The sequence below is a fragment of the Pithys albifrons genome, chromosome 2 (assembly GCF_047495875.1).
Source record: "Pithys albifrons albifrons isolate INPA30051 chromosome 2, PitAlb_v1, whole genome shotgun sequence".
NCBI classification, from domain to species: Eukaryota; Metazoa; Chordata; class Aves; order Passeriformes; family Thamnophilidae; genus Pithys; species Pithys albifrons.
Genome location: NC_092459.1, coordinates 115,244,696 through 115,270,193, shown reverse-complemented (window position 1 = coordinate 115,270,193; position 25,498 = coordinate 115,244,696). Strand labels below are relative to the sequence as shown.

Here is a 25,498-nt window from a genome sequence, read left to right as displayed (position 1 = left end):
AGCAATCCATTAAATAACATTAAAAAAGCCTAAACTAGGAAAAGCCTGGACCTTTCTGAAATAGCTCTGCTAATGCCAAAGAGACACTTGTATATAACATCTGTGTCTACATTTTGAAGAGCAAATCCATTCGATTGTACAAGCTTTCCAAGCTTTACCTCCACTGATACAGCTTGCAGCAGTGGGTCAGAAAAACCACATGAAAAGCTGTTTCTCAGTTTAACTTGGTCACCACACTTCCTTCTGAGGGGATGTTTGGATTGGACTGTAAGATTTGGGATCTGATTCTGAGCTGCACTGAGGAGTTACTGCTCAGTCATGCCCTGTATCAGGTGGCAAATTCAGTCCCTGAGTGCCAGCTGAGTTCCTGTGCTTGGGAAGGGGGATTGCTCCTGTCAGCCTGACACAACCACAACTGTTTGGAGTCAGCACAGCAACCCTGAGGCACCGACAGCGCTCTCTGGACAATCCCCACCTACAGAGGCTCTGGCAGAGCACAGGCACTTACAGAAGTGGCATTTCCACCTCCCAGCAGGGCCCTGGGCAGGGCAGGGCCCTCCTGCCTGCAGGGCCTTGGGCAGGACTTACCAATGCAGGCATTCCTCAGCTCGGGAGGGCTGTAGGAATTGAGCAGAGTGAGGAGCTTATGGGCAAATTCAATCCGCTCCTGCCACTGGATCAGAGCTTGTTTCACATCTGCAAGGGCAAACATCACACTGCTTAGGGCATTGCTCCAGAGCATGGCAAAGAAAGCACACAATTTTACTGCTGGAGAATCTCTTTTTCCTCCAACATCACTTTAATCCATCTAGAAATGTGTTAAATCTCCTGCTATTAAATTTATCCCATTAATTTCACATTAACTCGATAATAAGTAGCAATTTAATAGCTATTAATAACCATATATCCTACTGTACAGAAAGTTTGTAAACACAGATACACACAGAAATATAAAGGGTTTGGGTGAGGAAAATTAATGAACAGACAACAGGCATAATCCTTTCAAGGGTCATAATCAAACCTTTTCTTTGCAAATATGGACGTGTTGACTTTAGAACCGAAAGGAAAATCGACAGAAGCTCTACCAGGTCTCCAGTAACATGGCAAGCTGTGGCCTCGTGGTACATCATGTGCAATGTGTTAAAGGACTGGGAAGAAAAGATGCCAAAATTAACATGCCAAATTAACACATTTGTTAGTAGTTCTCTTTTTATCCTACAGATGTGACATTTATTTTATATTCAAACAAGGTATTTTACGCTCAAAAATACCCAGTATTGGATACACTCACAAAGTTCTTTATCTGCTTTCAAGGCAAAAGCTTTGTGTTTGTGGCTCAAAATAATGACACAGTTTTCACACCTTTATGTCCAACCCAACCAAGCAGAGTTTGAGAGCCAGTATTTGTATATACCTGTAATTCTGTGCCACCAGACAGGTAACCAGGAGGTGCACAAAGACAGACACAGGTGTGTGGATTTGGGGAAAGCAGAGGTAGGATTAAGATAGATGCCAGTCATTTTTCAAAATGCTGCTCAAGGACATGTGCTGTAAGACTGTACATCAGATGAATTACTTCTCCTATTATTACTAAAATACCTTCTGGGCATCTGTGATTGATAGAAATTTCGGGAAGGAAAAGCAACTCATTTCCGAACTACAAAAATTCCAGCACAAGATATAAGAACAGATATTTGATGTGCTGAAGGATTGGAAAGAGAAAGGAACAGTAACCTCATTCCCTGTAATGCTAAACCCTGCCATGCCATTTTGTATTTCAGTGAACATTAAAGACAGGGCCACTCTTAAGTGGAAAACTCTTCTGGATGTGACAACTCCCTGGAGCGTTATTTGTCACCACACAAAACACTCCCAGCCAACGAGGGAACATACAGGGCCAGGTAATGTCAAGCTGTAAAGTAACATCAGTTTTATCTAATTTCTAGCAATGTTTTACAAAGGATGAATTAAATTTGTATTACAGACTCCTTATAAACTTAATTACCCTCTGTTGGTACGGGTCAGGCTTAACTGAGGTGTTACACAAGTTCTGTATGTACCTCAGTGTACTCGTGTTCCATGTATGGATGAAGTTACAGCTCAATTCCTCATTTTCAGACCCCTTTACTGAATGTGGGCATTTGCACAACAAAGAGGAACAGATGTTCTTGAGTAATTACCTACAGTTAATTAATCAATACCCCCACATGTATAACAAGCTCCTGAAAACTCAGTTTTCAAACAGCACTGCAGTGTGTTCATCCTCATTTTTCTGACTGACTTTGTAATTCTACCATACTTTTCCCCAGAAAATACAAACCAGTGACGTAAAAGAAGTTAGGAGAACTTTTTATAGAAACCGCATAAAAATGGGACTGTACTGAACCTCAAAGCACCATCCAGTCCCTGCACAGGCCTCAAGGCAGACTAAATAGCCTGGACAGATGTTTGCCCCAAGACCTCTGATGACTTCCAGTTGTGCTGGCTGAGCCCTTCTGCATAGCCCATTCCAAAATCCCCAAATCCCATTCCTGCACAGCCACAACCACCTCCAAGCCCCTGGGCCTGCCCCATGGATTTTCCAGTGTAATATCCCCCCTGAACACACCACACCACACGTGCCAAGAACCATCACATCCAGCTTGTCATTCCTGTTCTAGAGGGACCCTTGCCATGGTGCGTTGCCATTAACAAACACAGGCTCTCATCCATCACCCCAGGAATGGGAGTGCTGAGCAGGAGACAGGATATTACACCCATCAGGACATGTGGAGTGGAGGGGCAGGGACCTGACATTCCAACTGTACCCATGTCAGGGCTGCATTATTTAATTTTTTTCCCTTTCTATTCTGACCTAACTCTGGTCTGGCCTCATGGACCAAATACTCATTTATAACTTGAACACACTAAATGTGCTCCAGAAATGCATTTTAGGTTTAGTTTCATGGGAAAGAAAGTCGAGTTTGTGTGTTCTCAGACCTGTCCTTCTTGAAACAGAAGCACAAAGGCAGGAAGGATAAGCTGCCTCAGCTGGGCCTCCAAGAAATGTCAGAAATACTACTCACAGCTGCAGCTGAGGATCCTTTTGAGTTATTTCTGTGTTTTAACCTGTTGCCTTAACACTTTTTAACCAGTAACAATTGTGTGACTGCGCTCAGCCATTGGTACTCAGTTACCTGGAATAAAGGGACACCAGAAAAGCATCACCTTATTCCTCTCAGCATAATCTGCTGTGGATTTTCCTCTGTCCCCAGAAAAGGGCACTTGCCTCATTATTTTACTGCTAAAGAAATCCTATTAGAGACAACAGGGAAGTTCCCCTGGGAGATGTTTGTCATAATTAGATCACAAAGGACTTACCTCTGTCATCAGAATCAATCCTCTATTGAACACAACCAGAAGTCTGTCTTCATCAGATTCTAATAATATTCTGAAGGCACTAGGAAAAAAAAACAGACATTGAGAATGCTGAAATGGCATCCCATCTTTTCGTAATTTAAACAACTGCTTAAAAATGTTAAGCTCATGATGTATTTTGGAAAAAACATCACAGAAGGGCAAAGAAACACCAAAAACACCCTGATTTTCTCTCTGCATTTTTCTCCCTTTTTTTCATTCAAAAATGCCTCTGCTGTCAACTTTATGTTATAGAAAGCATTTTATAAACAACCTTTACAGAAATATTTCCCCAGTGATGACTGCAAAAACGCTGAAATCTGCAGAAATTATTGTACTTGAAAAGAGAGAGGTTTATGCTTCTTAAATGACACATTTAAATAGGTTCAGTTAAGCACCTGTTTGGCCCTTTAAAGGTATAAAGGATTTTTCTCAGAATATTTTATGCTTACAGCAGAACAGAAAAGAAGAGTTATGCTTATGAGTGGCTTCTCTCAACACAGAAATGATTCCAGAGCGTTGGGGACAACCTGGCTGTGCTCTGTGTGACCCCACACAGCCCTTCCAGGTAACAGTGTGTCCTTTTCACAGGTGTTTCAGAGCACCAACAGCTACATTTCAACCCCCAAACCTGACCCACGCACAATTTACAGCTGTAGGGCAATGCTCAAGCAACACTTCCAGGTGAACTCCTAAGACTAGACATCAAAAACTCTTTGAGGACACAACAGAACTCTGTCCCACAGGCACCGTTTTCACCAGGCATTTCTGCCCCAAAATAACCCCCAGCCACAGCAGCAGCTGAACTGCAGCTCTGCCATGCAGGCAGGGCGGGCTGAGGCTGGAAGTGCAGCTGCAGTGCTGGGGGGGAGCAGGGCTGTACCTTATGAGAGTCGTCCAACAGGACCTCCCGTCCAAGCAGCGCAGGTAACAGCTTATGGTCGTCTTCTTGAATTGCTTTATGTCTTCGATCTCCTCCTCTCTCATGTCTGGCCTCTGAGCTACAAACAGCTGCATGAGGTTGAACAGCTCTTCTACTGCCTACAACACACAAGAGCACTCAGTTAGAGCAGTGTCTCCCAGCATGGTACACTTTAGACCTTATTTTTATTACTAAGTGTCTGCTACTTCTCTGAAGTAACACATGGAACAAACCACAGAAGCAGATTTAGATGAGAATCCATTTTTCAGCAGTACAACAAAGTTACAAAATCAGGTGTTGTGATCCTTCCTAACAGCACAGCTCATTGCCACACATATCTGTGCACAGGAACCTGAAATCCCCACCTCTGGGACAAACATCTGGAAAGCTGCTTGTGCTAAAACCTGCTGCAGTCTGGGAACACTAAATACAGAGGAGGAACTCAGGTCCCTTGCAAGACAAGCTGAGACTTCCAAGGGGAGATGCCAACCAGGACAGCAGCAGGACTTCTCCCAGTGATAAATTTCTCTATGAGCTGAGCTGGACAGAAGCTCCATACAGAACATTCCATACATCCTCCATCTCTCCTTAATGGAAACCTTCATATTCTTGCTGTCCCCAAAGTAACATTCCCTGAGCAGTCAAGCACAACCAAGAATTTTGTGTTACAGCCTCTGCAAGGCTGTTGTTTCCCCCGACACATGGCCTGTGTTAACACTCACTCTGCTGGAGGTGTCTCCCTGTTGTAGCCATGGCGCCACTCCCAGTGCTCTGCCAGGGGCCTGTGAGTGTTCCCGGGGGAACACCAGGCCATCCTGCACTGCAGTGCAGAAACTGGGAATCCCTTCAACTTCACATGTTGGGATGGAACTGCTTTCTGGAGACCACCCCTGATGGCTATTCCTTGTTTCTTACTAAGCTGGTGTACAAAATATTGGAAACACCAGGGTTTGCTTCCAGAAAAACAACATCTGCTCTCCATCTACTGCACAGCAAGGAACACCCAAACCAACCCCCCACCAAGCACAGTAACTGCATCTAAACCCAAGGAAATCCAAATGCAGCCCTTTCGCCACTGGATATGCTAAATCCTTCTCCCCCTTTTTTAGTACACGACACTTCGGGGCGGGAGGGCCAACAGTGCCAGTGGACTTGTGGTGGTAGACACTTACTCCTGGGTACTGGCTGGCGTGGGGGGTGAGGTTCTTGAAGGCCCACTGGATGTTCTGGTGGGAGGCCAGCTGCCTGGTGAAGGCGGGGGACTGCTCGCAGCACAGCCGCAGGATGCCGTAGTAGGCCGGCAGCATCCCGCGGTTGAAGAGCACCACGTCCTGGTCGTCGTGGTCGGCCAGGATGTAGTTGAAGGCAATGTTCTTGGTCACCACGGGGTTCTGCACGATGAGGCGCACGTTCTCAGGGCAGTCCACACACACGTTGTACCAGAAGGACAGCAGAGCCTGCTTGTTGTGGTTGGTGGCGATGGCCGGCTCCGAGAGCTTCGGCTGGAACAGGTTCCACAAGTCCATGAAGTACGTGGAGAACATGAGCTTCTCGGTTTTGGAGATGAGACAGTAGGTCATGAAACTAAAGTAGGGCACCAGCTTGGTGGTGCCGTGCACGGCCGCGTCGACATAGAGCTTGGCTCGTGAGAGCAGCCCCAGCAGCACGTTGTACACCTGGTGCAGCACCACGGTGGTGTCAGGGCTGAGCGGCAGGTCCCGCGTGGGGATGTGCAGGGAGCGTGTCGAGCGGAACATCTGACGGAAGGAATTGCTTGGAATAAGCGACACCAAGAGATAGGCTGCAGCTTCAAATAAAAACAGATTGTTACACCTTTGGCAGTGACACACCTGCTCAACAGCCACGCACACAGCACTTCACTCACACTGCACATGCCGCTTAGAGACTGCTCAGTGTTTTACGGGCTCTGCTGTTACTGCAGTCACACCAGAGATGATAAACCCACAGTGGGTAAGACCAGTACAAACTGCCCAAAGTGGTGCCGAGATGTGCCCCTTCACCCCCATCCCTGTGTGCCGCCTGGTTCCTCCCTGTGCCAGCACTGCATCCCCTCCCAGAACACAAAAACAGGTGTTTCCATGACTGAACTGTCTACTGAACTGCTCAGGATGTCATCACCTCCTCAGAGATATTTACAACTGGAGCTGTTGCAAAGCTGCACCTCCAGTTTCCACATCTCCCTCAGCCACAGAAAATGCATTAAAGTCCATTGTGGCTGTACCTGGAATCTCTTTTGTAAAAAAGGGAGACACGGGAAAATGAGCAGAAAATGTGCTCTGGCAATCTGACAGTGTTACTCCTGGCAGAGCAAAGCAGAGAGCCAGGACACCCTGGAACTGGGGAGAAGGCACAGGTGGCTTCTGCTTGAGCAGGACTCAACTGAATTATTCTGTGAGGGGTGAGAGAACACCATGGACTACTCCTACCTACAGTTCAGTTATGTGATGGGTGCTATGGAAAATCTCCTGGAATAGCTCTTTTTCTTCTTTGGGATTTCCTGGACCTTGTAGGTTAACCACATAAGGCAAAGAATCTACTAAAGTATCATTTAAGTTACACAGTTTTCATTCAAAACCTGGAAGAGGCACCACAGTTGCACTGGGGTGCTAAAATACAGCAATTCTAAAACAACTGGGAAAGGAGGAAAAGGCAAACACAGGAGCCTTTGTTTGGGACAGGAACACCCCATGCACAGTCACGTGCTACAAAGGAGAACAATTTTCTTCACTTGAAAGCCACTTACAAGTTCTCACTCTGGGGTAGTTGTGTGCCAGGAGGAAACGCTCCACCCAGTTCTCCATGTTCTGCAGCACCCAACTGTGCGCCAGTTTGTTCCGAGGGGTCTGCACAGCCAGCCAGTCCAGGCACTGCGAGGGGTTGTACTCGATGACCTGAGGGGGAAGCCAAGAGCAACACATTAACCTTGGCACTGGGTGCTGATTGTCTTAAAAATCCCTAAAAATAACTACTGAGACTTTCAAATATCTTTTAGAAGTCACTTGGTGCTACCAAAGCACCTGCAGAACTGAGCTGCTCTGGCAGGCAAAGAAAACCTTCATTCAATTTCACTGCTTTGTGAACCTTTTGGAGCTTTTGAAAGTTCAGCCTAAGTCTAGGAAATTATTCTACATATGGTGAGATATTTAGGAGTTGAGATATTAAGCACTAAAACTAAACAAAATAAGCATTTTTTTTAAATATCCAACACAAAACCTTAACACTGAATCAGTGTCTTTATCCATGAACAGAAATGGTTTGCAAAGGCACTCACAGAGCTTCCTGCTGAGGGTAACCATGACATTTTTTCTAAATACACAATTTCAAGGAATAAATTCATCCAGCACTTTTCCAAGGCAGTGAGAAGCCTGTGGAGTCTGTGCAGTCAGCAAAGCTTTACAGGGAATTAGGAATTAGGTTTCCTGGGCCTTTCTGCTTCAGTGCAGTTGACAATCTGCTCACACAAGGACAATAAATGTGTGTGAGCCCAATAAATATAATTAGTTCCTTTGCTAGTTTTTAAATCTTCTCTTTGTCCCTGGAGGCCCAGGGGCCCAGACAAGGAAAAAGGGACTCCACCCTGTTCCAGGAACCAGAGGCAGAAGCTGCTCCCAAGTACTCTGGTACAATTACACCTGAAGAGTCGGAGCTCACACCACCAGAACTCTACTTATGAAATTTTAATCTCAGTTTAAAAATAAACACCTTAAGAACCATCTCCCCCCTTTATTTAGGAATGAGAAATGGATCTGTCAGGTTTCCTTGGCAATGGCTGTGGGTTGTGGCCATGAGTGAGACTGTCACTGCTCGCTGTCTGCACAGCTCAACCCCTTTCATGACTGGATGCTGAGATCTCGGGAGGTGCCGATGGAACCACCTTTACCTGAGGTGCAGCTACAGCTCCTCAGGTCACACACCCAGCAAAAACCTGCTCCCAGCCAGGAGGGAAATCCTTTGGAACAGCAATTCTTATTCTACCCCACAGTGGTAAGGCAGGTTTGTGTTTTACCAGAGGTCTCAGTTCTGCACAGTAATAATCTTTTACAAACCCCAGCCCCACTTTCTGGAATATTCTGCAGTGTCCAGGATGGACACACTGTTCTTAAGCAGGGAGAAAGAAGAATTTTAAAAAAGAAAAATGAAGAGTAAAATAAAAGGTAAATTATACTGGGAACTCAGAGAGCAGGCAGATGAATGAAAGCTTTACTTCTTCATCTGTTGCTCAGAGCAAGGAATTTATCCCTGTGCCAACCTGTTAGAGTGTCTTTTTCTCACTTTAGAAACTCAAGCAAGAAAATCAAAGGAATTTGTATATAATGGCCAACCCAAACCCCCCAACAAATGATGGGTCTTGAAACATTTTACAGTCCTTGCAAAAGGATAACTGAGGAATCTACATGGAATTGCCTCAGAAGGAGCATTCAGACCCTTCTTATGAATCAATTAATTCTCATTAAGGTAAAATGTAAATGTCTCTTGGGTTGGTAATAAGAAGTCAGGGACTGATGCAGAAGGGATGACAACAAAATGTAAAACCTTTCCACAAATGGCATAGAGCCAACAAGAGAAATACAATGAAGCTTCTGTTCTTCCCCATGTTGTACCTCCCATATCCTCTGCAGGATGTAAGAAGCAAAGGGTGGCATTCCTGGGGGTCCACCAGCAAATTCCATCAGCATGGTCAGCAACTTGAAAAAAGGATTGGCTGCCTGCAGTGCAGAAAAAGAAGAATATCCATTTTGATCTATTTTATTTTTTTCACTGATTCATTTTAGAGTACTTAAAAAACCCCAATGTCTGTAAGATTTCCATGACCTTCAGACGTGAACATTTGTAATATTTTAATCTCTTGCTATTTAAACTGTAAATAATCCGTGTGTATCCACATCCACACCTGGATCCAGCAGAATGAGGCCACTGGTCAGAGTGCCCCCAGCTTTTAGCAGCCCTTCAGCAAAGTGCCTACTACTATAATTATGTATTTTGCATCTGAAATCCATTTGCAACTCTCAGTATTTCTGTCACTGCCAGGGCAGGAATTTACTCTGACTGAGAAATGTGCTTGCATGCAAAGAACTGCAACATATTGCCCCAAAACCTGAACAACCAGACAGTAATTACTTATCTCCACTTATTCAAGATATTCAATATTCTCCACTTGAATGTTACCAATGTTTTAAAAGAAATTCCTATCGGTGGAGAATGCAGAAATATGGTTTTTAGCTTTGAATGAAACTTTGATCCCAAGTAGCACAGCAGATTTCTGCTTTAAAAAACTTAATCTACAGTGCAGTTACACTTCATTTCCTGGCACCAACCCCTCCCTGGATCACCTTCCATGCAGGAGTTCTGGGTAACAAAGACTTTATTTCAGTAATTTAGACCAGCAACTCATGAAGGCAGAGCATTGAACAGAGAGGGGCACGTTCCCATACCTCAGGAGTCAGCTTCGCTATCGAGGTGAAAAGCATGGACACGATCTTGAAAACAAAACAAAAACTCTCTTAGATTTGTGCCTGCTCATTACAATGATAACAATTAGCTCAATGAATGTACTGTACTGGCAGGGTTTCAGCAGCCCCAGGCAGGCCCTGGCACTCACGTGCTCTGCCAGTCGGTTGTTGTAGCGGCACAGACTGAAGATGAGGTTGCAGGTCTGCCTGATGTTGATCCCATCACGGATGTGTTGGAATAAAAAAGGAAAGCCCTGCAACAAATAATCAGGGATCAGTACAATTGCCTGCAATTACATGGGAGAGGGGTTTTGGGAGGCTTCCAGAGTCATTCTTAAATCCATTACCTTTCCCCCTGTCAGTGCTGCCATGTCGTTTTGGGACAAAGTCAAATGCCTAAAATAAAGAAAATTATCTTTTTAATTCCAGTGATGAATAAGAAAAGTTAAAAAGACATCCAGGACTGAGTGTTAGTTTATATTCTTCAGTATCACAACATACAAGAGACAATAAAGGTATTGATGTAAAAAAAAGTATTTTGTACTTAGGCCAGATAAAAGAAATGCGAATGTGGCCAATTGAGTGTATTTAAGTATGGAACTCATGTTGGTATTTGATTAAAATATAATGGTTAAAAATATAATGGGCTCAAATACAAGCTCACTTATGCTGTTAAGAAAGCCCATAATAAACACCCCAAACAGACCCATAAACTCTCTAACTCCTCTCTGAACCAGCCTAGGCCAGAATTCCCTCTGGTTTTGCAGCTCTTGCCTTTCAGAGCGGGACTGTTCCACCAGGAGAGCAATCAGGGCAATCATCTTCTCAAGGGCAGCAGGCCTGTATTTCTCCTCTGCTAAAGAAAGGATATCTTCCTCCTCCTCCTCTTCCTCTCCTTCTTCCTCAGAAAGTACTTCAACCTGTGGCTGAAGGGAAAAAAAACGTAACTTCAATGGGAATATTTTGAGCCTTGATTTCAAAGAGCCTTTGCACTGATCCTGCCCTTTTATTCCAAACAACTTAAACTCACAGTAATCAAACCAGGTAAATATCTAATCAGTGGATTGTCACACTGAAACATTCATTTTGCATAAGCTGGATTGTATGTGCAAAGCCAAAGGTAGGTTGGCTGAAGATAAGGTGAGTTTATTTAGCAGAGAAAGCCAGTAAATGTAATACCTCAAGTGGCACAAAAGGAGTGAGCAACCATTAATGGCATTACCATTAATAGCATGGGAGGGGCACCTTTAATTGTTCTACTCCATAGCTATTTCTGTACTAAACAAAACCAGCTAATTCACCATCTTTTAGTAAAATACTGTATTTACTTAACATTGAAACAATTGTACAAGTAAAGCAATTTTAATTTAACAGATGGTTCAAGGGACAGAGCACTAATGATCACACATGAAATATGAACGACTGGTGCTTTGTACAGTCCAACTCACGTTCTCAGGCCCTTTAGTTCCCATGTAGAAGTGGACCATGGTGGATATGGCTTGGAGGGAAAGCAGGAACTGGCTCTGCAACACACAGGGATGCAATTATTGAGTGGTACAGCCGTGCCTGCCCTTCCCCAGCTCCCCCAGACCCAGGCAGGCACTCACCTCCTCTTCCCCCATCTTGGCAAACTCGTAGAGGAAGGCAAAGTACTCGGTGAGGTGTTTGCTGTGGGGCTTCACGCCGTGCTCCATGATGGACAGCAGCGTCTTCACGAAGCGCGTGACGCACGAGCGGCTGCCGATGTCCTCCACGGGCCCGTCTATGTCATCAGAGCTGCAACCACAGCACCATTCAGGGACACCCTGCAGTGTGAGCTCATCCTGAACCCCCCCAGCCATCCCTGTGCTGGGCTCTGCCTTGCTGGCACCCTCAGACCTGTCCCCATCTCCTGTGCCAGAGCAGCCCAGGGGACACCACGTGTATCCATCTGCCCAAAGCTGCACCTTCTCACTGAACAAACAACTCACAGGGGCCTTTCAGGTGAGACCAAAATTAAATTCTGTTACTTGCCATGAAAATTGTTATCTCCACACCCTGAGTTTTGCTATGGTAGCACAGTGATTACAGACTGTGCTATTTCCACTCTGGGAAAGCAGCTGTTGTCACAACCACAAGGCTTAACACAGGAGTGAAGGAAAAAACACCTTCTCATTGTGCATCAAGAAGTGTTTTCTATTTCATAATTGGAGATGAAGTGACAGTTCTCTTGGTAATAAGAAGAAAGCAGAATCCAACAGGGTTCTTGCTACTTCTTGACAAAAACTGTGATTTACTTAAAGGACTTCCTTCTCTTCTCCACCCTTAAAAACTTGCCCCCTGTGCCTCCAGCCCCAATTCCCAGTAGGATTCTCATGGCTAAGCAGGGATTTTAGGGCACTACTGACAGGGGGAATAACGAGCATACTGAACTCCTCTAAGGGGGAACAAATATTCCAAACAGTGTCTCTTTAGAGCTTTTGCTGCCATAACAGGACTTTAAATAAATCAGAGCAGTTTGGGCAGAATAATAAAGAATGACTCAAACAGGCCCATGTTGGGGTTACAGGACTGTTCTGAGTGACTCATTAATCAAAGCAGTTGCAGTAATGCATGGAATAATGGTGAGTTTCCAGGTGTTTTGTTTTTACCAGTCTTCCATTCCTGGCTGGAGATACAGGTGTGCATGGACTGGCCTCAGCCTCTGGATCACGTGGATACACAACCGCTGGAACATCTGCAAACAGAGACGGGAGTGAACCCCCCGCGCTCGGCCCTGACACAAAGGGCAAATGTGTTTGCTAAGCAAGGAATGCTCTGCCTCCAGCCCCACTCCAAGCTCCTCACAGGCTCAGAGTTCAAGGTAAGGCTGAGACTGAGACCCCACAGTGCACTTTGTCATCTTTTAACAGCACAGGGTTTTATGAAGGGATTCCACAGAGGAATCCCAAACCAGCTTTTAGTGCTGGTGTGCACTGGGCACTCCTGAAACAGGACACTGCACTGCTGCTCTTAACTAGGAGTTTTATTTCTATTTGCTGAAATGTTTTGGTATTTTTGGCAAGCCTTTTTTTAATTCTGCCTCAGTCCTGTAAGAATTTACATGGAAATTTGAAGGAAATCCCTTCCAGTGATTTTGAATTTGTGAAGCATTCATGAGGATTAAAACTTTGTCCAAGACTTTGCACAGAGGTTTCCCATTCAATATATTCCTTTACTGATGTGTTGCCAACAGGAACTATGTATGGTTCCATATGGAAATGTCACTTTGACAATCAGAAATCCAACTGGAGGATTCAGGTGAGATAAAATAAATGAAGTTTTTACCTTAATGGCTTGCAAAGAAAGTAGATTTGCAAGTACCACTATTAATAGTTGTGTTGGTGAATGTCCAAATGCTACTAACAGAGGTTTCTTTCAATTTCAAGTATTTCCAGAAAAGGATATTAACAAAACTCTGTGGCATAATGTTATAAAATTAAATCCACCCACAGAAACCTAGTAGAGAAGTTCAAAACTGGAGCTTTGAGGAGCATTGAAGGCACAGAGTTTATTCTTTTTTATTTTCTCAAGGTTTATGTTGGTGAGTTATTGCTGAACTAATTCAGAAAAGAACATTTTTGATGGGAAGTGCTCAGATTTGTGGAGGCTGTTGGGACTGTGAACCCCTGGGCTTGCACTCTGGTGCCATCTGTGACCCCAGAGGAGCAGCCACATCCCCACGGGTTGTGCCAAATCCCACCCCTCCCACGGCCACACACATTCCCTCCAGCACCCTCAGGAAGGGAAAGGACTCAGACAGTGATAGGCATTAAACCAAACTCTCAGCACCCTCCTGTTCCATCACAATTGTCCCTTTCTGCTCTTGGGTCACCTGAACTGTAAAGAACATTGTTCTTACCTGCCTGACAATCTGATTGGGACACTTTATTAGGATCTGCATTGGCCACCAATCATCATCAGCCATACGATCCAAAAACCACTGCAGAAGATACATACTGGGTTAGTTTTGCCCCCAACTTGCTCTACTCCATCTTCTGTTTGCATATTAAAGTCTGAAGAGAAATTCATGGGACTATTATTAAGGAACAGGCAAGTTTTAATCCAAGGGAAATCTAAATATCTTCTGAGTGTGAAGGAATAAAGAAATAAAGATCAACAGCAGCAAACAGCAATACAAATTTATATCCAGCATCTTCTTCTCCCTGTGCTCTGCACGCCATTAATTATCTGGAAGAACATGCTTAGCCTGAAAAGTGATGCCAACACCATAAAAGTTATCTTCCAATAAAGCATAAGCTGAAGAATCTCATGGAACTGTGACAGGATTAAACAGAAATTCCTGAATTAGATTCCTTTTGCATTTTAACATGTGGAAATCCTTCCTGCCTCCAGAGACCCGAAAGGTGTGAAAAACTAACAGGGAATGACTCATTCAAAGCTACACTCAGGAAATCCCAGAGCTGAGCCTCCTGACTCACAGGATTTTGGTTTAGTCACAAGGACAGACAGTTTAAAGAATTAACTTCTGTTTTAATTGCACCTTAGTGTTCTTTACTGTATTAAAACATCAGTACTCAAACACCTCACTGAGGCAACTGTACACCCAAATACTGAATGTTACACAACAACATAGCAACCCCGAATCTTTTAACAGGATGTAATACTTGTAATAGAATAATTTTAATTCCTCTCTACTGAACAAGGTCTAGTGCAGGACACAGGATGTGTTGGGCTCCTTCTACATTTAAATTATCACAGAAAGGATCACAAACTTTTCTCCTGTATCTCAGCTTTCTTTGCCTCTCTTGTGCCATTTCATTTAAACACATCCTAATTACATAAATCACTATGCAATAATCAAGTAAATAAAGAAACTTTGATTCCAGTGACAAAATGCTTTTGGCCTGTGGTCTCAACATATTTCTGCAAAGAAAAGTTAAGTCATTCCCCAGAACATAATCAGAGAGGATGAATTTCATCTCAAGAGTGCACAAACACACCACATACAGCAGTTCATAGTCCAAAATATTCCAGGGATACGAACCTCCAGGAAAGTTAAACAATATATAGACAGTTGGTTTGTACTTTGCTGAGTTCCTAAGTCACTTACTTCACAAGCTGCCTGACTGTTATTAAACTGTTTTGTTAACAGTTCAATCCACTGAAGCATTGTGGGCTGCAAAAAGAAACACAGAACAAACTGTAACTTCCAATCACACATTTCACTTTCATCTCTCAATATTTCTACAAGGTTAGGTAGGACACCAACTCTCAAGAGTACAAACAATAAATGTTTATAAACTAGTAGACAGAAAAATATCAGCATGTACATTTTCACACACACATTTTATGCCATTGTGCAGTGCCCACCATAAATGTGTTAAATGATATTAATGACTCTTTAAATATTAACTTGCATTATCTGAGCCACCACAGCTCAAAGTCACACTTCAAAATGGAAAGTGCAGTTTTACTTTTCCCTCTATTCATGCAGCTACTTAGTGAGAATTTACAAGTAAATAAAATACCTTTTCCTTTGAATGAATAAATGTCTCTAGCACAAAGGAAGTGCTTAACTGGAAAAAACAAAAATGGCACCATTAATTCAGAATTTATGGATTAAAATGCAAACAAGGGAAAGGTTAACTGGAGATGACAGTTTTACAACCCTCACCTTTGCTGTCATCAGAGAAACCGCTTTGGGGTCTGGAAGGGTGCTGGGGATGCTACTACACAACTGCCACATAAACCTAGAGTCAGTAATTTGATTTGTTAATTAAAATAAAAAATGAACATCTGCAAGAAGAAAAGAAGCAGTAAGATTACATTTTTAAAGGAAAACTTACCCAAAATATGTATGCTCAAAAATGTTCTTATCTTGGAGAAACTGCATGTTATCATGCCATATCCACTGAAGAAAAAATGCAAACATCAGATACAAGAAAGCAGTTTATTTCACCACTTAAGCATGATTTTAAGAATATATAAATGCTTGCCATGGCTAAAAAAAAAGAAAAATATTTTTTCTTGTGAAAAATTATTTTTGCAAAATTTCCTTTATTTTAAAGGATTGGCTGACAGTTGTTTTTTTTATATGAGAGTGAATTTTAGTTATGTCTGTCACGTGACTGCAGAGCTTCAAACTTCCTCCTCCTCTTGTGCCCTCAGTTTTACAACATCAGTATTCACATTTTTAGGCTGAAATGTGCAGAACTGCTCCAACATGTTGAAAAAGATCCACCCCAACTGAAGTCCAGCCTAAAGTTTGATGAGTTCTGTGACCTTCCATTAAACTCCTGAATCCAAGACTTGACTCCCCTCATGACCCAGAGCAGGATCCCATGCCAGGCCCTCCTGTTCAACCACATCTGTTCCAGTGCTTTTCACACACTAAGAGTTTAAAAGTGAAACTCTGACCAAATCTATTAATATTTCCAAAGACTGAGAAGGATAAAAAGCACCATGTGCTGGCTGGGATTAGCTCAGTTGGTTAAAACTTTGTTGTAATAATGCCATGGTCATGGGTTCAATCCCCTGTGTGGGCCACTGACTTGAGTTGGACTCGATGATCCTTGTGGGTCCCTTCCAACTCAGAATAGTCTGTGATTCTGTGTGATTTGCTGGCCAGGCATGAAAAGTCTTTTTAAATTAACAACATAAACTGTGGCAGATGATAAAGCAGGTGACAAAAAGGGATATATCCCATATCCAGAATGAGGAAACACCTAAAAAATCCCCATCCAGTGTAAAAATCCTGATTTCCTTCCTATCCCATGACACTCTCCTTAGGCAGAGTGTGCAAGAACTGTCACCTCAGTGATTTTACATCTTTTTGCTCTATCCTTACTCGTTTATGCTGTGTTTGGGCTTTCCTGCAGTGCCCAAAGCAAAGCAACTGTACCTCGAGCAGCTCCGAGGACACGTCGAACTTGTAGTCGCGGCCATTCTCCTCCTCGGGCTCCATGCGCTTGTAGAACAGCATGTAGGCACTGTGGGTCTGGGGGCAGAGACAGCCCAGCCGTCAGCTCTGCTGCCCCAGGGCACAGCACAGCCACAGGGACAGGGCTGGGAAGGGAAATACCTTTTCAAAGGAGAAGTCCATGAATTTATCAGTGACAGAATCGTACGTTTTGGTCTGTCAAGAAGAAAGCAAAACCATTAATTAACTACAAGGGCTTTTGTTTGGGACAAATGTGCAAGTGAAACTATAGCGTGGCATTTGCAGAGAGGCTGCTGACAATTTATTTCCTTCTCAAAGGAGTCTTGTTTCTTTTTCCCTTCCACAGTGGCCTGTTCTGAGTTTTCCAAGCTGCACTGCACTGCTGTGACCTCCATCCCAGGCAATTTCCTGCCTCATCCATCTCTCTGACACCTTCTCTTCAGGCATCTAAAGGTATTTGATCCTTTTAACCAACCAAGCTATTTTTTGGTTTATTTCTGCATATTGTCTTTCTCAGGTAGGAAAAGTTGTCTTATGCACAGAACTGCTTTGGTAAAATACTGTTATTCATAGTGTGGTTTATATTGTGACACAGTTACAAAATAACGATCAATTCCAGCAGAACCTGAGAACATTTGAGTGTTACACAGTTATTTCTATAAATAGTGTGTAAAAATCTTCTGACTGATGTCACAGGCAGTGACACATGGCACAAAGATCCAAAATCCCTGTTTTTCCAGACTGGGCTAAATTGGAAGCAATTATTCCTTCCAGCAATGGTCTGAGCAAAGCAGCCACCCCAGCAAAGGATTCCTAATTAGCTGCATGCTCCCTTTTTATAACAATGTACGATCAAGCCCTGATGGAGTAAAGAAATACCCCTTAACTGGAGAGACACTTCATTAATTAACTGTGCTTCACTGGTAATACTTATACTACTGTGCATGAGTCCTGTTGTATGTCCTGTGTGTCACATGCACCACCTGTCCTGTGCAATATATGCACCATTGGTACAACTTAGACTACAGCATTACTGATACAGTAATACCATACCACTGTAATACTAATTACTTACACAGCAGTATTTTTCTTTTAAAACCACATAAAATACCTGGATTGTCCCAGGTACTTTAACAGCTGAACATGACAAAAACTGAAACCATAACTTTGTAAGATAACTTACAGTCATTTCCCCCCCAAAGCACTCGGAGGCAAGCTGGGCAGAATCAAAGGGTTTCACTTCAGCATCGTTGAAGAGGTACCTGTGGGACAGGGAGCTTTGGAACAACTGCTGCTCGTCTCAAGGGCAAAGAAAGCCTAAGGAGCTCTTCAAGGGGTTCCTTCAAGGATTTCTGTTAATTCCTGCTGTTTTGTTGGACTCACAGCAAATGAAAAATGGAGCCCCAAAGTGCCTTCCTTTCAGTGGGAGCAGAGAAGGTGGGACAGAGCTGTGGGTTCCCTCTGGAGCAGGGACTGGGGTTGCTCCTGTCTCAAAAATACTCCAGCTATTCTAAAGAACAGGAATAGGGGAAATCTTGCCTCTTACTCCAAGGCCTCAGTGACGAATAGAAGGATCACATCCAGAAATTACAGCTGGAAGGTGTTCCCTGCTTTCTTGTGCCACCTGGCACGACCCTCCTCCTTTCCACGCCCGTGTCTCTTCCCTTCCCTTGCCTAAAACCACATTCACAAATGCAGCTGGATCCAGGCAGATTTGAGGAAGGACAATCCATGAAATCTTCCTGTCCTCCTACAGATCAGCCTGCAGGCCCCTGAGGAGGCAGACCTGGCTGGGAGCTGAGGCCAGCACAGCATTCCCTGTGCTCAGGGCGCTCCACACCCATCCCAGCAGCAGCGCACGAGTTCGGATGGCAACAAATTAATGGGAATAAACGAATCCCCTTCCACCTGTCAGATTCCCAGAGGGAGCTCCAGCATGCATCCCTGTCTAAGTTCCATGGAACCAGGCCAAGCAGCTTCAGGTGTTTGCAGAATGCCAGAGGGCACACTCACCACTTGTTGTTCTTGTAGGCGTGGGGGTTCACGATGTCCCGGATGAAGCTGTAGTAGTGCCCCCCATCTGCTGTGCCCGTGTGAACTGTCACACCAATCAGGTCATACTCGTAGCTTTCAGTCTCCTTCAAATAGGCACCATCTTCCTTAAAACCTGAAATGATTCCACACACTGTTTCAAACACCCCAAGTCCAACAATAGCAGCAAACTACACGTGACTATTTGCAATTTCTCTCACACTTTAAAAACAAATTCCAACAGTAAATGTAACCAAAAATTGTTGGCCATTTTTCTTGTGTGAAATACAGTGTGGGAATTTAAGTTTATTAAAATGTTTGACTTTATTTGCTTAAAAAGAAAGCCATTGATTGCTTCTATTACACAGACAGTTTGTTGCATCCATAATACCTTCCTTCCTGTCGCTCTTTCCCATGAGGAAATCCTCAGTGTAGGGAGTCATGTCCAAACGTAGAGGGAATGAGAAGTGGGTGTTGACCTTCTCCTTCATCATGGTCACCATGTTAAATGTGTATCTCATGGTGTTGAAGCTCAAGATTCGAGGTAGTTTCTTAAAACAGGCCCTGAAGGAGTGGAAATAACCAGGGTTTACACAAGCTTAGCAGGGATTTTCACACAGATTTTAAGCATTTGTTTCAACTATAATATTGGAGATCTGTTGCTGAATTAATAAATAAAAATATGCCACATAAATACAAAGTTCAGCTCTCCCAGTGCCCCAGATAAGGGCAGACCAACTGGCAGCAGAAAGACCAAATTGCAAAGTTCTGTTTAGGCTCTCAGTGAACCTTGGATGGAGCCCCACAACTCACATTTACACATCTGCATGAACAACAACTGCCTAAAATAACTCATGAATGAGTTAAAGAATGAAAGCCCCTCACTGAGGGAGTTCCTGACTGCTAAAGGACAAGATTCAAGCCAGAACAGCTCCTCTATTAAATCTCCTAAGCTTTACAATATTGATTTTCAAGACAACATAAAATTTTAATTTACTTTCTCCTTATTAGCAGACATAGAAACATTTTTAAAGGTAATTTTAATTAAGAAACCTGAGGTGATGTATGAAACCCAAGCAATGATCCTGCACAGCACTGAACAACTTTTGAAAGAATTTAATATTTTAAAAACAGAACTAATATTTCGAAAGGTACTAATTTCTACTTTTCATTCTGTTAATTCAGAAAGGTCATGAACATTCTCCTGTCTAGGTGATCTTTCACTAAGATACCTTGGATTCTTTCTTTTCAAAGTCTGATTTCCCAGTTCGGGTCTGACTTGCACAGGGACCAAGCCACCATAGGCCTACACAGCAGAAAATGGAACAGCAGCCCTTTTCAACTCCAGGAATACTCTTATTCCAGAAGTGATTTCAATAATTTACTAAAAGGATCCATCAGGAATGTTTATTTTCCCCAAACCATACCTTTTCTCAGCCCTCACTTTCTTCCCACAGTGAGAACACGTGTACATGTTGTCACCTTCCAAAGTATCTTTAATAGTCACTTCATCAAGAGATTCCTGCATAAAATAAAAAAGGAGGTTACATTTATTTTGGATATTTATGTCTCTGACCTGCTTTCCAAGCCCCTCCCTTTCAATCTTAAATTAACATTTCCAGAGGTTATGAAAGCAAAGGTTTGCAGGACAGAGCACACACCTGAGCTGAGAGGAGTGTGACAGTAAAACCAGTTCCTGACCCACACACAGAATTAAGGAACCAATCCAGAAAAATGGGGCTTAATATTCTCAGAGAATTCAAGTCCTTTAAATTCAAATTCCAAGTGTGGGGATTAATAGTTGTTTAAAAAGTCTGACAATGTAGAATTCTGCTGGTGTGAGCTCTAAATTCACTTAATAAGCAATAGTACTGGTGTATTGTGAGTCTTTTGCCATTTACAGCTCTCATCCAGAAAGGGCCAGAGCGTGTTTAAAACACAGAGCTAAGTGGTGATCACTGGACTGCAACACAATCTTCAGGCCATGGCAAATAGCCCCAGCCACTGGAAACCAATTTCAAACCAAATGACCTCACAATATCAGCCCAGAAACACCAGAATTTGAGTGCAGATACAGAAAGCATCACATCCTCAGCAGTGTGTGGTGCTTTAGGCCTGATGGAGCCAGTTGTGATTGGCTCCAGCTCAGCCTGGCAATACTCACATAAATATTCTTCATGTCTGCCACCTGGCACCGGACAGTGTAGAACTCCTCGGCTGTCTGACTGACGTGCTCACAGTCCTGCTCACAGCAAGGGAAGGGAAAGGCAATGAAACCACTGCTTGGAGAAGGCAGGAAAAATAGGCTTTAAAAGGACACAGGAGAAACACTTACCAAAGAAACAACATTGTTTGTGATAACACCTCCAAACAAGCTTTTCACTGTGTTTTTCTGTGAATGAATTAATAAATTCTGTCAAGGAAATTTGAGCAAAGCTGTGAGTTTTCAAGCTCCCTGCTGCTCCCTCTTGCTAACTCACCAGTTCTGGAGACATCTCTTCTATTTTTGTTATCAGGTCAGTGAAGAATTCAGTCATATCCTTCTGCTCTCCAGTGTTCAGGGGCTGCTTGTCCATGGTGTAGGTTTTACAGAAAGGCCTGGGATTGTATGCCTTACATTCACTTTCCTGCAGGGAACACATACCCAGCAAACCCAAATGAACACAAAGCCTTTAATTTTGGTTCACACCTGTGAACTGCCTTATTTTGTCTGATTCTGGAACCTCACATTTTAGCTGCTTTTTAATGCTTTCAACAGATTCATCTTTAAAATCTTGGAGCAAGGGAAATGCAATTAATGAAAATAATTTATTTTATCCCCAAGGTAACTGGGGCAAATTGTTTCATGATTACATAAAGAACAAAGCTCAGACCCCTTGACATGAAGGCCCAGGTGACCCAAGATGGACGTCACTGGATGGACAGACACTCATGGCAGTGTCTGCTAACAAGAAGAACTGATTTCCTGGGCCCTTGGCACGTGCTCACGTGGCATTGGAGCAGCCTGAGGGCACACCCCGCGGTGGGTGGTGCTGGTGGGAGTCTGTTGGTTGGGTTAGACCTGCAGGGACTCCTCAGACCCACCAGTCTGCCCAGTTCCTCAGCCCAGCTGGTAAATGCTGTGCCCTCCCCAGCTCCTGCATGTTCAGCACTGCTGATCCACCCCAGCCACGGCCAAAGTGTCCCAAACACCTCAGATCCAAACATGGGAGACTGGCCCATGTGGTCCTTTCAAAAGCCAGTTTGGGAACTGGCCTGAACACAGCAGAGGCAAAAGCAGGACTGTCCCAAATTCCTACCTGGAGACTCCTGTAACCATCACTCCAATCCCTTCTTGGGAAAATACAGCTAATTACCCAGTTTCAAACTGGTTCATGGTCTCAACTACAGTTCTCTTGCCTTCTCCACCCCCCAAAAATAGACTCCTTTCTAAAACACCCTCTTCCACACACCTACCATTAAGTATGTAAACATCTTCTGGAGTTCCAGTAGGGTGGTCTTGTGTTTCATATCTTCTGAATACTAAAAGAAATAAAGACTTGACCTTTCTGCCTCTACCTTTGCAAAAATGGACATTAAAAAGATATAGCAATCAAATGAAAAACTAAGGACAATTTAAAAGATGACTGTACAAGAACACACAGTCTACTGTTCTACACTTCTATTTTCTGTATTTATTTTACACCTTTTTTGGTAAGAATTAAGCCTAATGTTTTTCACATTACATACGCCCTGTTGATGTCAGGGACGAAAATGAAGCTTTCTTTTTTACAATAAATAACTAAAAGTAATAATACTGTGTTTCTGTAAGTTACCCAATGTATAATAATTTACAGGACCTGCTGTACTTCTGGTGGCACAAGACACCTGTTCTGGGACTTTAAACACCTTCAAGAAGAATGACATTTGTTCTGGGAGTTCAGAAACAACAGCCAATTCACATAAATCCAAAGCTGAGCCAATCCAATTGAGAGCACCAGAAAAACATGTTTTATTTCGATGCCACTTCAGAACCCGCTACATTACAAAGATACTTAAGAGCAAACCTTGCCACTTCAGAGCTCAGCAGCACCAGAGGACCCCCCAGGTACCTTTGCAGTGAAAATTGCCTGTCTGGCCTCTGGGATCATGTACAGCTGCTGGATGGTGGAGGCCAAGTAGCACGTGGCGCCGAGGTTGGTGAGCCCCACGAAGCGGCACTCGGCGCGGACATCGTCGTGGGGCCAATAATCCCACTTGTACGGGGCGTGGGAGGCTGCAAGAGCAGAGCCAAACAGGCAGGGACAGCACATCAATGCAAAGGGCAATGTAAAAAACAGCAATGCAACTTAAAGCTTTGTGTTCACAGCAATAAAATGTATCCTGGTACATTGACAGACACGAGCGGGACTGCACCTGATCCTCAGGAAAATGCACTGGAGGAACTTGAGGAAAATCCCTTTCTGCTGCAAGGATTTGCTGTGTTTTCCAAAGCACACCAAGAAGTGAATCAGACTGAAAAAGCATTGCCTTTTCCTGTAGGTTTTCTGTCTCTCCATTTCCTCCCAGAAGCAGCAATGTGTTCCTTGCTTGGGAAGGTCCAGACAAGCTCAGCAAGGCTGAGACTCCTCTAACCAGCCAAGAAATCAGAAAATGGGAACATTCTCCTCATCTGCCAGTCAAGAAGATGGGAACCACACCAGAGAAACCATTTGTGAGTGATTAGTGCTGCTCCCAGACACTGCCAGGGCTTCTCCTTCCAGCAGCCCATGATGGGGGGAATTGTTTGAGCTGCACAGGCAATGAGATGACACGAGCACTAAAGGAGAGGAACCAAGCCAGTGTCCCAGAATTCACTGCAGCTCATCTTCCTGAGGATCAAACAAGCTGGACACAAAAGCTTGCAATGCTCTACCACCTTTGCTATTCATCCCCAAAGACCCTGCTCTCCAAACCCAAAAATAATTCAGCGCCTCTACTGAAGTACCTGCTCAGATAAAAGAGAGAAAAACTCCCAAAAAGCAGATTGGATTGATTTTACAATCCATAAAAGCTGTGTGGGTTCAAGATATGAATTTTAAATCCTGAGTTATTCTGGCACAGATTAAAGGCCCATTAAGGGCTCTTGTCAGTTCATATCACCAGACAGAACCTCAGGAAGGGATCAGGATCCTCTGGGCAACCCTCACACCTGCAGAGAGCACACCCCACACCCACAGATGTTCTGCTGCACAACAACATCTCATCTTCACTTTGGCACTGGCTCAGCTGCAGTTGCAAAGGCCCCCCCTGAGTTCTCTGTGCTCCAGAGAGCAGTTTGGAGCGTCTTCCCCCTCCTTCACCCCAGCAAACAGCATTCACCAATTTCACATGGAATTTCTCAGCAAGACCCTGTTTGCTCCACTCTGGCATTTTTTAAAGTGACTGCCTTCATTTGCATAATGAAAGTTTTTCTTCTTCCACATGGATCTTAACGAGAAAGGTAAATTTGAGGCTCATTTGTGTCTATCTTCCTCATTCCTCTCTGTTGTTATGGAAACCAATCTTTTCTCAGAAAAGAGATGGGGAAACTTGAAACCAAACTTGCAATATTCATGGTCTATTTTAAGCAAAATAAAACTGGTTCTTTCCTTTTTGACTGACTCTGATTCTTCTCTACATTCCACCTTGTGGTGATGCTTTTGCTCCAACTGTAACACCAGGCAGGATCTTTAATTTCCTGGGAAGTAAAGCAGCTGCTCTTGTTTCCCTCCTTTCAACTGAATGGCTTTATAAGTCTTTAAAGAAAGCGAAACTGCAAAACACTGCAAGAAATGTTATGAACTGAGGGTACTAAATCCATTCCTGCATGAACTCTCAGCCCTCCCTGGTAAGGAAAAGTGTTAAAACTTAAGACAGAATGGAAATTATCTTTTCTTTAATGTTTTTTCTAAGGATGGAGAGACAGGCCTAAGACTAAGATTTTTAAAGACTAAGACTACAGAGATAAGCAAAGAGAAAAAAAATGACTGTTTGGATCATAACCCTTTGAAGAAATGAGTGTCACAAGTCCTGTGTTGGCTGCCCATCCCAAGAGAGAACAGCTCTCTGCCAGCTGTAATAAAATTAACAGTCCTGCAATGAGATATTCTGGAGCAGGAGCAGATGGCTCTGGAGAGCTCAGGAAGGAGCAAACAATCCAGAGAAGGGATTTGAAAGGAAGTAACCACTGTGGTAAATGTCACAGAAAACTCCAGCACTGAGGAATTACTGGGATTTGGAGTGAGAAAACCCTACTTGTGCAGAACGAATGACTGCCCCTGGATACAGACAACCCCGGGTTAGGTGCCCACAGCAAGCAGAAATACCCAATATTTTCATTAAATGTATTCTTCATAATATCTCCTCTGAATACAGGAGACTTTGAAAGGCCCCAGGCATGTGAGAACAGAACATAAAACATCATTGTGATCAGATTTCCCAGACTGTAAGGCACTAAATCAACTCCATATATTATAACACATTCCAGATTCTCAGGTTACAGGAGTTTAACCTGGGCATGTGAATGAAATCCTGCAAGCTAAAAATGCATCGTGAGCATTTGCTAATCAGAGATAAAATATTAACTAACTTCCAATTTTGGTAATTTCCATATTAAACATGGAACTGTGGTTCCAAAATGCAAGCAGCATGACAGCCAAGAGGCAGAGCAGAACTGGATTAGCTCTGTGTGCAGAGTGGGCACAGACTGGAGGCAGTGACAGCATCAGGGGCTCTGAGAACACACCAGTGAGGGCC

At 43.5% G+C, this 25,498-nt stretch overlaps 1 protein-coding gene across 10 annotated transcripts in view; it reads right to left on the bottom strand.

Annotated features, from left to right (window-relative positions):
- The window catches only part of USP34 (ubiquitin specific peptidase 34), a 103,017-nt gene that overhangs the window by 6,265 nt on the left and 71,254 nt on the right, over positions 1-25,498 (bottom strand). For 9 of the 10 annotated variants that reach the window (XM_071582180.1, XM_071582188.1, XM_071582187.1 and 6 more), the window contains exons 43-72: positions 22,834-22,997; positions 22,199-22,264; positions 21,223-21,369; positions 21,078-21,134; positions 20,907-20,984; positions 20,170-20,264; positions 19,134-19,306; positions 18,725-18,878; positions 17,895-17,973; positions 16,853-16,906; positions 16,673-16,768; positions 15,618-15,682; positions 15,446-15,521; positions 15,300-15,347; positions 14,882-14,947; positions 13,670-13,750; positions 12,420-12,505; positions 11,397-11,565; positions 11,238-11,312; positions 10,564-10,715; positions 10,137-10,185; positions 9,939-10,043; positions 9,772-9,816; positions 8,941-9,045; positions 7,083-7,230; positions 5,491-6,125; positions 4,280-4,437; positions 3,361-3,439; positions 1,022-1,148; positions 589-696 (exon numbers count right to left, since the gene is read on the bottom strand). In XM_071582180.1, coding sequence (XP_071438281.1) covers positions 589-696; positions 1,022-1,148; positions 3,361-3,439; positions 4,280-4,437; positions 5,491-6,125; positions 7,083-7,230; positions 8,941-9,045; positions 9,772-9,816; positions 9,939-10,043; positions 10,137-10,185; positions 10,564-10,715; positions 11,238-11,312; positions 11,397-11,565; positions 12,420-12,505; positions 13,670-13,750; positions 14,882-14,947; positions 15,300-15,347; positions 15,446-15,521; positions 15,618-15,682; positions 16,673-16,768; positions 16,853-16,906; positions 17,895-17,973; positions 18,725-18,878; positions 19,134-19,306; positions 20,170-20,264; positions 20,907-20,984; positions 21,078-21,134; positions 21,223-21,369; positions 22,199-22,264; positions 22,834-22,997 — 3,540 coding nt within the window. The remainder of the gene's footprint in view (positions 1-588; positions 697-1,021; positions 1,149-3,360; positions 3,440-4,279; positions 4,438-5,490; positions 6,126-7,082; positions 7,231-8,940; positions 9,046-9,771; positions 9,817-9,938; positions 10,044-10,136; positions 10,186-10,563; positions 10,716-11,237; positions 11,313-11,396; positions 11,566-12,419; positions 12,506-13,669; positions 13,751-14,881; positions 14,948-15,299; positions 15,348-15,445; positions 15,522-15,617; positions 15,683-16,672; positions 16,769-16,852; positions 16,907-17,894; positions 17,974-18,724; positions 18,879-19,133; positions 19,307-20,169; positions 20,265-20,906; positions 20,985-21,077; positions 21,135-21,222; positions 21,370-22,198; positions 22,265-22,833; positions 22,998-25,498) is intronic. The other variant, XM_071582184.1, reaches the window with a different exon arrangement.